Consider the following 15214-nt stretch of genomic DNA (forward strand, 5'->3'; position numbering starts at 1 on the left):
GCTGAAAAAAGCTAACAAATAAACCGGTATGTTCTGTAGTTTTAGACAGCGTAAACTTGAGTGTTTGCCGTATAATACACAAGTACCCAACGACTTCAGGCTTCAATTACTTGGAATATTTTTTGTCAGGGATATTTTAACTAAAGTTCATTTAATTCTAGCAAATCATCACATCTGTATGCTTAAATCTATCCCTCTACGTATTTAAAATCAATACAAACGAAAATTAAAATTCTTTTAATACTCCCATTATCATAAACAACAGACTCTAAAAGGACACATACTCTTGCAAAACTTGCGCTTTCAAAATTCATCAAAAATTAAAGTCTAAACATACACAAACGAATATCCCAAATCCATGAAAAAGGCAGTAAAAAGGGAAAGCATAGTTTTTGATCAGATGACTGGTTCCAAACACTGTCACAATTGCCAAAAAACATCAGCAAATCACCAATGCTTCTGCATTTTTCGGTAATTTCGCTTCATATACAATCGTGATAATATTTTCGACCAGCCAAATCACTAAACATTTTAATTTGATCTTTTCACAATAATAACAAAGCTTTACGTACTAAACTCGTACTACTTTAAACTCGAAAACCTATTTTAATATTGGCTTATTTTAATTCGAATAGAAGAAAGAATAAGAGAAAGATGTGATCTGTGTAACTTTAAAATAGGGGGTGGATTTTTTTTTATCTAGTGAGTTGGACGGGACGATTTAGGGTGGTTTTAAGATTTATTCCCGAATTAAACAGTAGTCACATCAGTTGACCAATCTCGACTCGAAAAATGAGCTCAATTCAACTTTGCTGGTTTAAAAGGTGTTATTGACAGAAGTAACTGTGGTCTGACTCACTCAATAATAACTGAAACTAAGATTAATTAAATAGGGGTCGTTTCTTTAATAACAGTTTAAAGTTATTGCTTATTTTAATTCAGCGTTTACTTTGTGCATGTTTATTTTAGAATCTTCCAAGAATTATTTGGTAACAGAATTAAAAATTCAATGTAATATACATAAAGCTCTGTTGACTGATGAGTATGGGCACCAATTCATGAAAATCTAGGGGGACGAATTTTCCATTTTTAGTGAAGATACAAAAAAAGTAATTTTAAAATTTGAGAAAGGGGGGGAGGGTTGGTATTTTCAATGAAAATGCCAAAGAAAGGCGTTTTTTAATATATAAAGGGGAATTGATCTCTTCCCTCAATCGGTGCCCCTACTGACACAAATGACAGGAAATACCCCCCTAAAGATCCTCCCTTTCAAAATATGGTCCTTCTTTGTGCTGTTCAGGAACTTCTTCATTAAGATCAGATTTTCTATAAAATCCTTTTTTGATCAGCAATTTGTTACAATCTTCACGACTCAGTTTGGCTAGGTCCAGCATCTCAACAACCTAAACATAAGAAAAAGTCAAATACAACTCAACCATAAAGAAACAGAGGGGCTACTTGTAAAAAAAAAACAATATATTTGTGACTCAAACGTTTTCGTTCAATATACTGGCCTCGAATTTCACAGAGAGGGACCAATCTTGTGATACTTGGTATTTTGTTACAGTTACTGGCTTAAAAATTCACAGAGACGCATAGGAGGACCAATCAGTTTTTAAAAAGATAAGGTTGTTTGGCTACCTTTTTTGACACCAGGAGCGGGGGAATCCCAATCTTAGCCTATGTGCAGGTAATGCATAAAAATATGACAAGGTTTAACCTGGAAAAACTAATTGAAAGTGTTTATTTGCTTAATGCACATATATCTACCCCTACAGACAATTACCTCTGGAAAATTCCCCTTATATGTAAAATTTAACTCCTAGAGGGAATGTAAAACAAATAGAAGAATGAAGAAAAAAAAAAGAAACTTTGAGACATTTTACCCGCATTACAGAATAAAGGCAGAATATATGGTGTATAATTTCCTACTTTTATATTTTACTTTTATTTAATTCTTCTATTCGTGTTTCGGAAGGATGCTGATTAGATTATCATAGGAGAGCAAGACAAATGATAAAAGAAATTAATCTGTATGCTTATTTGAAGTAAGCAGTTCTGTCCATCCTATTTCTTGGTTCTGACTTAGAACTTGACTCTATGTTATTGAAATTAAACTAAAAAAGACGCCCCTTAAGGTACTTAAGACGGGTAAAATCTTTTGATGTACGGCCTCGTGGGTGCGTCTCTGATACAAAGGGGTGAATTTGTCTCATGTACTACAGCCTGTTATCATGTGCACTTTAATCATAGGCAGACTTTACTACAGTTGCCACTAATATCGTACTTTCAAATTACTGTCTTTATCCTTTAACTTACCTTGCTATGATAACTAAAACCTAGGAGGGGGAGAAGGGGTACGCATAGAACCATGCAGGACAACAGTTTATTGTTAATAATTAACAGTTAATAATATAATAATAACAGTTAATAACAAACAGTTAATAATATTTCGAGTTCGAGCTTAACAATAGTAAGACAAAGCTTTTTGAAACTCCTTGGGCCCTCTAAATGCAACAAATGATTTTCATGTCTATAGAAGGCCCTTGAACTGGAGGGGATAAAGTGCCTAAACAAAAACATTTTTATGGGTAGGGGGGCAATCTTTCTAGACAGTAAAACTAAAAGACTTACACTTACAAAAAGTATTGGACAATTTTGAAAGAATTACATTTGATTTAATATTGTCAATATCCGAATAGTATTTTACCTGGCAAAAATAGTGAATAGTAGCCCATTGTATATTCGGAGAGTAGCAGCGAAAAATAACTGTAGATTTCAAGGATCTATCAACAGCTTTAATTAAATCTAAAAGCAAAACCCTTCCCATATAAGGACACTGACTCTTCAAGGCCCCAGAAATTTCAGAAAAAGATGTACAAGTTCAATTAGGGTCCGAGGATGCGTTTTAAAGCTATTACGCATCTCCACTCCTTTCCAATATGGTTTTACAAAGAAGCGTCTAGCTTATTGTTGAAAATGGCGAATTAAACTAGGAAAATTGAATCTTTTTTAAAAAGGACGTGCTGGTCAAATTAAGGCCCATATAGTTACATTAAGTTGGTCAAATTAAGGCGCATAGATATAGTTACAACATGACCAACGCAAGACCAACGTTTGTTTAACTTCTAAAGATTTCATTGGTTGTTCATCAACTGCTGTTTTGCAGAATACTCAAAAGTATCGGATTTAAATTTAATCAACAATTGACTGAATTAGTCATTGTTCATTAATTTCCCGTCCATTCAGTCAGCGAAAAATAGTTGCTCTTGTACATGGTGACAAAGGTACTTCTGATCCTAAAGTGAGCAGAACTGAGTCATATTAGCTTAAATGTAGCTACTCTAAAACTCACCTGATCAAGTCGATTGAGAAGCTTCAAATTTGGCGAAGCGCCAGCTACCATTTTGAACTCCACATTGTGACTGAAAATAGAAAACATGATAGCCACTGTTCCTGATATTAACAATGTATTAAAAGAACAATTTTCTTCAAACAAGAGTAAAGAGTTAAGTTAAAATGTAAAATGAACCAAAAATATTTGGCATATCGCCCCTTCCCCTGACTCCTGCTCTCCAGGATAAACTTTTACTATTGTTTTACTGAAATTATTTTGTATAGAACAAATATGGCCAGCTGATAATTACAAGTGTTTTAATTACTGATGGTCCTACAAAAGATTTTAGCAGAAAATTGTGCAGTTTAGAAGAAGTAAGCATCAATAAGAATTTCTATCCCTGGAGCTTTGTAAATCTTTCTTTCTTAGCCCATTGCTGTTGTCTTACAGCATTTTTTTTTTACAAAGTATTGGAGGAAACAGTTGAACTTCAGCAAGAGAGTGGGAGGAGAAGCGAGGGGAGGGGCAGGCCCACTCTCACAGAAGATAATTTTTGATAATTACCGCGAATTCTTTTTTTTACCGATATTAAAGTAAAACTTCTATTTAATAGCTGCTTTGTATGGGAAATGCCACTCAGTGAACTCAAGGTCTCATGAACTGTTTGATAAGACCTTCAGTTTATCTTCGGCCCATATCATCACTGGATTATTGAGGACAGAGTGGCCGTAGCGTTTCACAAGCGAAAAAAGGTCCGTTTTTCAGTACACCCCTTGACTAGTTCACTTCTAAGCGAGTAAATACCATTTCTAAGCTAGGAATGTTTCCAGTAATTTATTCAAAAATGGTTATCCCCAAAAAAATAACGTTGAAAGATTACCAGTACGCATTTTCCTTCTTAAAAAAAAACGACTTTGCCACCTGGAGAAACGAATATTTTAACTCAGATTCGAAACAGGAGTTTCCTGTTTATTTACTCCTTGTGTAAGGTTTTGGCCGAAGGCTACTTTTTTTCCTGAAGTACAACAGTTTATGTTTCAACGTAGGATCAAAATTTGTCCATCATTCAATAGATAAGATTAAGTTATATCCATTTACTAAAATACATGTTCTAATTCGTTCTACATTTATTTAATAGGTAAAATACGATTTTTTTTTTTAGCTTTTTTAACGACAAAATTCATGGCACAAGGAAACACGCAAGAATAAGTGATTTTCTTATTATCAAGCAAGTTCAGATTATTGTAAAAAGAGTTCAAAGCAATATCATAATTTTGTCTCGATGCATGAATAAATCAGAAACTAAGAAGTCGAAGGATCGATCATCTTATGTTTTCGTTGCGAAAAACTGCTGCAAACTTGTCCCAAAATTGCATGCAATGAACCTAAACATCCAAATTAAAAATATTTCTTGAATAAAAGGGCTAGTAGTCATTAGATTCAATGATAAACAACCCTTTAAATGCCAAGTTGTATCTTCAGAGCAAGTGTACAAAAGGGAGAACCTGAATAACTTTAGTTGCTAAAACTTGAACGCTATCTATGTAATGACCGACGGGGAAGTGGACTCTGGTTAAATGAATCTCTATGAATCACACATGGATAGACTACGCACCAAAATGGCCCAGGAATATATATATATATATATATATATATATATATATATATATATATATATATATATATATATATATATATATATATTTAATTGTTATATCTATGCCGTTGCTAAGATTACAATTATCTGTTGAGAATGAATAAACGGATTTACCACTGAAAAATACCTATGTTTGGTTATTTACATTGAATAAGCCAGTTTCTGTATTTTCATTGAAATAATTGACAAAGAAAAATACCCTCCCCTATACTTTGAAACATACATTTTGCCCCTCGCGAAAGATGTAACAAGTGCATTTTTTTCTTGGGAGGATTCCCCCTTGAATATTGACAGTTGAAGCTCTAAATTATCAGAATGAGAATGGTAAGTTACGTAGTCTTTCGATTTAAGAGTTTTAGCTAAGGAGTTAAAACGGAAGAAAACTAAGAGAGAGCAACAGAATATAGAGGAGAGAGAGAGAGAGAGAGAGAGAGAGAGAGAGAGAGAGAGAGAGAGAGAGAGAGAGAGAGAGAGAGAGAGAGAGTCAATCCAGGTGAGAGGGACTCCAGAAACATACACCTAAGTAGATTAGTAGTCTTGTCTTCCGAAAACTGAATAAGCAATTTAACAGAACAGCAAATAGCTTGAATAATTTTTCTGTAATTTTAACCTTTTTATGACTGACTTAAAATGACATTAAAATGCAAAATCTTGATATTTTGTCTCGAAAGCAAAAAGTTGTCAAATTAGCATCACATTACTCTTGCAACTTTTAGATAAAGAGGTCAAAGTTGTAAATATTGTCAATTCTCTTTTTTCCTATTTTTAATTATTTGCACCAAACAGATTGTTTTTTTTTTCACCTATATTACTTTGTCAAGCATAATAGTTGTACATCAAGATACGTCGGTACTAGGGATTCTTAATTAGTACAGTAAAGTTCAAAAGGATTCTATACTTTATGCAAGATATATTTTTTTAAATCCCCACAAAAGCTCTATGGCCTGCAAAGGAGGGGGGTTAAGGAAAAAATATTACACTATTAAACCTTTAAACAAATACTATTTAAAACATTTACTCATCACAAAAAGAAAATCAATAAAAAGAAAAAAGAGAGAGAACAAATATACAAAAAATAAAGACAGCATAAATTTTGCCTTGTCTTGGTTCAAGACGATTAAAAGGGACCTCATCTCCCTCTCCGTTATTAATCATATTATTGAAAGTTTAGATATAAAACGATTAAAAGAGGCTCGCCTTTTGCTCCATCAGAACCAATCGAAGTTCGGAACTTGTAATCGGGCATTGTTTAATACTAAGATGATAGAAAAAAGAAATAAAAATGACCAGTGTTTTACTTTAGAGTTTTCAGAACAATCTGCCTAATTTACACGACTATCCAAAGCTAACGATCTATATTAGCGTTGTTCCCAAGTAAATGCAAGCCGATACACCACTTAAGACAGGACTTAATTTTAGCTATACCTTCTTAAAATACGCAATATTTGTAAAATTTCAAAATAAAGTATAATTTTTTCTATAATTGAAAAAAGCCAACTGGGTCCTACAAAATCTCCCAAAGCCTAGTACCATATTAAAAAAAAAAAATTAACGACGAGCAATTTAGTAAAGCCCTTTATTACTCCATGTCGGTAATTTTAACAAATTCTGAATTCTGACTTGAATTCTGGCAATGAATTCTGACTTGTCCATTACCAATATGGTTGTTTGACTGATTGATGTTTCTATTGAATTTGCATACAGGTCAGGCGGATGGGGAATCCATAAAGATTAATCGAACGGCTCTCATCATGGACAAACTGCTACTTTTGCTACTAATAGCATCTCACAGAAGCACCAGGCCACTTAAGGTCAATGCACAGCTGCACCTCTCTCTACCCATCCCGATTTATTCAATAATACACTCTTTATTCCTACCAATGAAGTTCTAATTTTATTTAAAACCATTTTTATTGCCTCTTCTTACCCCTTTTAGAGAACACCTGCTTCTGGTTCGACCTGGAATTGATGGTCAAAAGGACAATCATGGCTAATCTCCCATCCTTCAACAGAAAAAGGTGGTCTTGTCGTTAACCTTTGTTTCATTAAAGCCCTAGAAATTGGGACCAAATCACATATTTTCTGACGGCTTAGTGTTCGATTTATATCCTTGGAGAACGAAATTCCCATGAAACAATAAAAGATATTGAAGATCGGTTGCACAATAATACCATGACGTTCACGTCTCGGAAGCGTAAAGTAGCACAGCTTAAACAGATGCAATGTAGGCTTTGACTTGGGTTTTGTGGGGATCTCACGTCTGGCCCATAGTGCCTTTTTTTTAGACTGGGTAAGACTCCCCACGCCTTTGACATGGGGACAGGAATCTCTTTTCTATCTGCAACATCTTATGTTAGGTTAGATACAAGGTACTCGAATTCTTTGAAATTTTCAATTGGTTTGCTGTCCAAGATAATTTGAAATGTAGAAGAATGGTTAATGGTCATCACTTTAGTCTTGAAGCCACTTACGGTAAGCCCAATGCACTTTGAAGGGTAATGCACATTGGGGTAAGCCCAATGCACGATATGTCAAGATATCCTCATCTGCGAGCCAGCAAGGAGCAAAAATCTCAGCTGTGAGCTCATTTGCAAGCTAAACTCAAAGACGACCTTGAACCATAGGGAAACCTCCGGAGGCATGGTGGGAGATGGGACAGGAAAGGCTGAAGATTGCCGGAGAAGCTGCAGACGACAGATCGATGTGGTGTTAGAAAGCACTTCCAAAGTCCAATCGTGCTGCGTAGGACAGTCCTTCGTCTGGTTCCCGCCAAAAGTAGGTAAATAAAAATACAAGCATTTTCTATAAAAATACGATTGGAAAATCTTCGAACGAAAAACAAAGACCTTCGTTCTAATACAAAAATTTAAAAGAAACGCCCGATTTGTAGCCCCCATGCTTAATAAGAACGGGGACCGTTTGTGACTAAGAGATTTAAAGAAGAGGCTTACATTTAAAGACTCAGTATTTGTGACTAGTTGCCCCCAACGTTTGAAATGTTTGAAGTTGTCTTCACTTCGATTGCATACGAGCAGCATTAACCAGATAAATATTCTTTCAACAAATAAATACATATATTTTATGGACCTTACATATTTTTTTTTTCAGATTCACCATTACAATTCATCTCCAAAACATCAATATAAAATTTGCCATATTTGGAAGAATAAAAAAAAAAAAATTGGCCAACATTCTTTTGCTAAATAGAGTGCATACAAATGGGAACTTTCTTCGTTCAATTTCTTTTTTGAAATGAGGCCTTTAGGCACTAGTCTATTTACGTTTATTCTTTTTTCTACATAAGTTAGTGATGTTTTCTGCCATATCATTGTGATGCATTCCGTCGGGGTGCTTTTTTCTAAAAATCTTCTCCTAAATTTTGGAAAGTTGGAAAGAACTGGTTTGGGATCTTATTCTTTTATATTATTAAATAATAAAAAAACAAGTTTTTTAAATGAAAGTAAGGAGCGACATTAAAACTTAAAACTAACAGAAATTACTCCGTATATGAAAGGGGCTTTTCCTTCTCAACCCCCGCTCTTTACGCTAAAGTTTGACTCTTTCTCTTAACTCTACATTTTAAAACAGTAAAAAACTTTAGCGTAAAGAGCGGGGCGTTGAGAAGGAAAAGCCCCTTTCATATACGGAGTAATTCCTGTTAGTTTTAAGTTTTAATGTCGCTCCTTACTTTCATTTAAAAAACTTGTTTTTTTTATTTAATATCTGAACGTTTTTGAATCAATGCATGTTTTGATTTTGGCTCTCCGCAGAGGAATAATTAAAACGAAATTTGTATATTTATTTTTATTTGGCTAAATGGCTTTCTCATAATTTTGATCGAATGATTTTGAGAAAAAAAGAGCGGGGGAGGAAGCCTAGTTTCCCTCCGATTTACGGTTAATTAAAAAGGCAACTATTACTTTTAATTTTTTACGAATCTTTTTATAAGTAAAAGATATACGTAACTTATAAATTAGCTTACGTAAAGAACTTTTGTATTCTTATGTTTTTATTACATATATGAGAGAGTTCACCCCTCGTCGATACCTCGCTCTTTACACTAAAGCTTAAATTCTGTCCCAATTCCTTAAGAATGACCCTCGAATCACAAAAGCCGCAGAATAAATAGTTGAAATTACTAAAAATACTTTAGCGTAAAGAGCGAGGTATTAGGAGGAGGTGAGCCCCTTAGATAGGTAATAATTTCTGTTCGTTTTAAGTTTTAATAATGCTGCTTACTTCCAGCTGAAAAAAAACTTTTTCATATTTAATTTTTCATTGTTTTTTTTTAAGTAATGCTAGTAAATCCTGCGCTCCCTTCATGGAAATTTTCTTCCCCCATGACAAATTCCTCGATGCAAAGTTCCCCCAGAATATCACCCTCTTCTCAACCCCTGCCTCCAACCAAAAAATCCTCCTGAAAACGCCTGTACACTTCCCAATAACCATTACTATATGCAAGCACTGGTCAAAGTTTACCAAAGTTCAAAGTAACCCCTCCCACGGGGACTCTGGGGGAGTAAGTCGTCCCCAAAGACATAGTTACAAGGTTTTTCGACTATTCTGAATAAAATGGCTATCTCAGAATTTTGATCCGTTGACTTTGGGAAAATAATTAGCGTGGGAGGGGGCCTAGGTGCCCTCCAATTTTTTGGTCACTTAAAAAGGGCATTAGAACTTTTCATTTCCGTTAGAATGAGCCCTCTCGCAACATTCTAGGACAACTGGGTCGATACGATGACCCCTGGGAAAAAAAAACAAAAAAACAAACAAATAAACACGCATCCGTGATCTGCCTTCTGGCAAAAAATATGAAATTCCACATTTTTGTAGATAGGAGCTTGAAACTTCTACAGTAGGGTTCTCTGATACGCTGAATCTGATGGTGTAATTTTTGTTAAGATTCAATGACTTTTAGGGGGTGTTTCCCCCTATTTTCTAAAATAACGCAAATTTTCTCAGGCTCGTAACATTTGATGGGTAAAACTAAACTTGATGAAACTTATATATTTAAAATCAGCATTAAAATGCGATTCTTTTGATGTAGCTATTGGTACCAAAATTCCATTTTTTAGAGTTTTGGTTACTTACTACAGTTCGTTACCACGAACTGTTTGATATTAATGTGCACTTACATTTGATGTTAGCAATGATATAAACAGATATTCCTGTCAAGATCTCTTAAACAGGGGGTGCAGCTTATAAAGCGTCTTAAAATATATAAAGTGCGGCTTATAATGGTCATTTTCTACCAATGAGTTATGTTAACATCTGCCTGTTTTTATTTTCTATACTATTGGTTAGTAGATTTCTTTGTACTACTTTTTGTATTTTAGTAATTTTTTTTTTTTAGTAACAAGCTGGATACTTAATATATATTTCCTTCAATAAATATATGACCCAAATATATTAAATAAGGCATTTACTTTTAAATATTATATCCGAGGAAAAGAACACTATTTAGAAAACTTTAGTTGAGACAAGGGAGCGCTTTTTTAAGCTTATAATTTTAGATCGAGCGGTTTATCCAGATATTTTCTTAGTCGCGAGGCAGGAGATGGAGTTAAAGGTTCTGAGGCAAGTTTTGTGCTTAGAAGTCGGTATGGGAAGATAAACTAAGGACACATAATACCTATATATATATATATATATATATATATATATATATATATATATATATATATATATATATATATATATATATATATATATATATATATATATATATATACATATATATATATATATATATATATATATATATATATATATATATATATATAATATATATATATATATATATATATATATATATATATATATATATATATATATATATATATATATATATATATATTGAGTTTTATTTTATATTCAGTATCGAAATAACTGATGCATTAGGCTTCAGATTTGGCTTAGAAGTAAAAAAATATCCCCAAACCATACTGTAGAATAAAAGTCTACAGACAGAGACACAGTTATTTTTTTTCAGCATTATGGTCACTTCAGTCCTTCCCTTCCCCTTAACAATGAAAGTTGATCTAGCTTCTGTGAGTCATTTCTAAATGGCAACCATACAGATAATGCGCGAGGACAGGCGTATCCCCTTGCCCCCTCTAGCTACGCCACACTCTAAGCTGTCTTATTTCTTAAACGACACGGCCTTTCTGCTTGCAACTGAAACAAAAATAAAATAAAAATAGATGAAATGTTTTATAGCATTTCTTCCTCTTCCGTCATAAGGCACAAAATCACATTTACCAGAAATTGTCTCTTCTACCCTAGAACAAAAACCAAGAGAGTCAGACGTCCGGGTCCAGCACTCCCCTTCTTAATTTCTTGATTAACTAAAATTGAATGTACCTGTTTAGACGCCTTTCCTACTTCCCTACTTCTACCATAGCCCCCATTCAATTCACCCGACATTCCACACGAATTTAAAATTGCCTGAATCTGCCCCATCCACGAACATCTTCTCTATTTAGCAGAGACCCAGTCGCAGCTTCCCTCACTAATCTATGCTTCGCAATACTTGCCCCTCTTTCCAAGTACATATTTGCAGATAATCCGGACGTACAATAGTACATAGCAGTTAGCAGACATCTTGTCTTAAGCTTTGTTGAAATACCATATTGGACTTTGTTTAAATATGAGTCATCCTTTCATTTTTCTTTTTTTTTGTATAGAGTTTATGCGTTTTTCTTCCGTTTTTTTCTCTTTGTTTTAATTCGTTGATAAAGGCGTAAAGGCGAAATATTAAGATATTTCTTACTTTAGTATAAACAATATTCCAGTGGCGTGTTAAAATTTTTGCCCGTTTTAATATGTTTTTCGTTCATTTACACTGTCTTAGAGAGGGAAAACGAGGTTCTGCCCAAAAGTCCTAGTGTCCCATTTCAACTTGACGTTCTCAGCAGGGGCCTCCCCTGGCCACTCAGCGCGTACCCAGGTGGCGAATAGGGGAACGTCCTACGGATATGTAGGATACCTCCATGGAGATAGGAGGCAAGAACCAAGGGGGGACCCAGTTTCTTGAGGTCTTGAAATATAACTCGAACACCCTCACCCGGGGGACACAATCCACTCCCCCAGCAAAGAGTAAATTGTTGGTGATGCAGGATGCCATAAGGGCGCATTTTCCGTAAGAGATATAGTCAGCCACTCCTAGGGACGAAGAGGAGCAGCTTACCGCTGTCCTGACGTCAGCCAATAAACCCCTTTTTTCACTTTCATGAAAATTATAAGCAAAAAATGAATATGCGAACCAATGCTACCGCGTCCGGGGAAACAGACGATGCTACCGCGTCCGGGGAAACAGACGATGCTACCGCGTCCAGGGAAACCGACGATGCTACCGCGTCCGAGGCAGCCGATGACACGACGACCACAAAACACGCAAATACCTAACCTTTGACAACTCTACCCTTGGAGGCCATTTTATCACCTAAATCGACTTTATCAATTGGTACGCTCAACATCAGGACACTTGCAAAACAAGGAAAAAAGTAACTCCTCCTGAGAGATAAACCGTTACAACTGGGACGTAGTCGTATCAGAAACCCACCTCCCAGTCACCGGCGAAGAAAACCTTGGTGACGCTACTCTTATACTATCAGGATGCACTAATGGGAAACATCAACCATCAACATTGAGTTGGCTTATCTTCTCAAGTAAGGCTAGATCACTAATCGTAGCAACACCCATCTCTGAACGTCTGATCATGATCCGCCTAAAAGGCTTACCAGCGAATCTCACAATCATCGAATTATATGCACCCGATTCTAGCAGAGATGATGAAAAATCTGAAAATTTCTATCTCCAACTTCAGTGTCTAGTGGACTCCAAGCCAAAAAAATATAGCGTTTGTCGTCGGGGACTTCAACACCATTGTCGGTGACGACCCGTCTGACAACGAGGACGTGATGAGTAAATTTGGCCATGGCCAGCTGAACAAAAGAGGTGAGCGCCTAATCGCATTTTGCCGATATAGTGATCTTGATACAAATTACACATACTTACACTTGTGAAGAGTAGCTCGCAGGTTATATGCGATATCACACAGTCGAATCTAGGAGTAAAAAAGGTGGAGCAAAAGCCTTGGATCACGGATGAGATAATCTCATTATGCGAAGAAAAGCGCAACCACACTAACAAACTAGAAAAGAAAGTCGGGATATGTACGAACGACTGAAACGTGTGGAAGAGAAAGCCACTCGCCGTGCTCACCGCTCCTACAAAAGGGAATAATGTGAGCAATACGAAATGGCATTCAAGAAAGGTGACACTCACTTCATGTACAGGCGAGTGCAGGAACTAACCAAAAAAAGGGACTGAAAGTCTGTAACCTCCTCGATGAAGATGGTAACCAGATCCAAACTACGGACGGGATCCGAACGAGATTGAAAGGACACTTTGAGAGAAAATTAAACTCAACGATCCTTTCAGACCCAGCGGTGCTTAGTGGCCTCCCCATAATCAACACCGACCCAAACCTAAACCCACCCCTACTTTGTTCTGAGATAGAATCGGCTATAATCGGGTTTAAGGACAAACAAAGCTATAGGCCCAGGTGGAATCCAACTGGAGTTACTAAAAGTAAATTGCGATCCCCTTGTTGACCTATACCTAAAAATTGGTACTATTGCTTGGGAAGAAGGTCGCTTCCCCTCCTCATGGCGTGAAGCCAAGATAGTTCCACTCCATAAGAAAGGCTCGAAAGCAATCTGTGCTAACTACCGGCCTATAAGCCTTACGAACCATGCCGCTAAAATACTCACTAGAGTAATCTTGGAGCGTATAAGAGCTATAGCTTGAACTGCCATTCCAGAATATCAGGCCGGTTTCCGCTCAAACAGGTCAACAATTGATCAGATATTTACGGTCCGTCAGATTATGTAAAAATATCTTGAACTAGGACGTAATAAATCCACCTTTTCATTGACTTTAAGCAGGCTTTCGACATCATATGAAGAGAAGGTATGTGGTACATTCTTCTCCACATTGGTAAACCACAAAACTTAGTATTACTGATCAGAGATATGTACTCAAATTCAGAAGCCGCGTCATGACGGGAGAGGACCTTTCTGATAGCTTTGAAACATCGACTGGTGGTAGCAGGGTTGCTTGCCTTCAACGGAACTGTTTAACCTGTTTCTTACCGCTGTCCTATCACTCCTTGACAACTCTTCAGGCGTCTTCATCGGGGGAATACTGATTGATAAGTTAGCTTCTGCGAACGACATAGACAAAATAAATGAAAAACTTGGGGATCTTCAGTCCCAGGCCGACAATATCCAATCAACCACCAGCCGCTTTCGAATAACCATCAATTACTCAAAGACGAAAGCCATGCTCTCATCACGAAAGCCAGAAAACAAAGAAAGCTTAAGCCTTCAACTTGACGGTGACAACATAAATGGAGGGAAGATTTCACCTACCTTGGTAGCCTTATAACGTCCGATAACAACTACTCGAAAAATATTAAGAAGCGCCTGGCGCTGGCCAACTATAGCTTCAAAGTCTTGATGCCGATCTGGAGGAACAAGAATTTGTCGACACTGCTAAAAATAAGGATCTTCAAAACACTGATTATCTCCATTGCCATTTACGCTTGTGAATCATGGACCATCAAAACAGATGACCAACGTCAAAACAGATGACGAAACAAAGTCACTTCGTCGTATTGCGGGCCTTACGTACCTAGACAGGATGTCTAATATTAGGCTGTTTGAAAGCCTCAAGATCAAACACACCATACTTGACAAAATATAACTGCAACAGCTTAAGTGGCTAGGCCACATCCAGCATATAGCAAATTCCCGTCTTCCCAAGGTTATGTGCATGGTTCTCACCCTGGAGGTCGGCACCCGAAGAGATGGAAAGACAACTCTCTACATTCAACCTGCCGCACTTCGACGCCTGACTAAAGATAGATGCCAATACAGACACCACATCAATAAAATAGAGAATGCAGAGGCCCCAAGACAACTTCCGAGGATGGGTGGGACTTAAGGCAAGTAAGTCAAATCATTTTTTAAAGCTCTAGGGGCTCCTGATTTGGCATAAAGGTAAAAAAAATGAGCCGTCACCCATTTCGTACAAAAAATAGGTCTGAGCCGCCGCCCATTTCGTACAAAAATAGGTCTACAGAAAGAGGCGTAGGTAGGTCTTCAACCACTAGGGGCAACTTCAGCTTCTGCACCACTCTCCCCTTAGCAACG

The 15214-nt window shown here is 36.4% G+C and overlaps 1 protein-coding gene across 1 annotated transcript in view; it reads right to left on the bottom strand.

Annotated features, from left to right (window-relative positions):
• Positions 1–222: 222 nt before the first annotated feature.
• Positions 223–15214, bottom strand: part of LOC136041605 (selenoprotein M-like) — a 34768-nt gene continuing 19776 nt past the window's right edge. Inside the window, exons 3-4 of the mRNA XM_065726314.1 lie at positions 3356–3425; positions 223–1403 (exon numbers count right to left, since the gene is read on the bottom strand). Of these exons, the coding sequence (XP_065582386.1) occupies positions 1254–1403; positions 3356–3425 (220 nt within the window). The 3' untranslated portion in view covers positions 223–1253. The remainder of the gene's footprint in view (positions 1404–3355; positions 3426–15214) is intronic.

The sequence above is a fragment of the Artemia franciscana genome, unplaced genomic scaffold (genome assembly GCF_032884065.1).
Source record: "Artemia franciscana unplaced genomic scaffold, ASM3288406v1 PGA_scaffold_30, whole genome shotgun sequence".
Taxonomy (NCBI): domain Eukaryota; kingdom Metazoa; phylum Arthropoda; class Branchiopoda; order Anostraca; family Artemiidae; genus Artemia; species Artemia franciscana.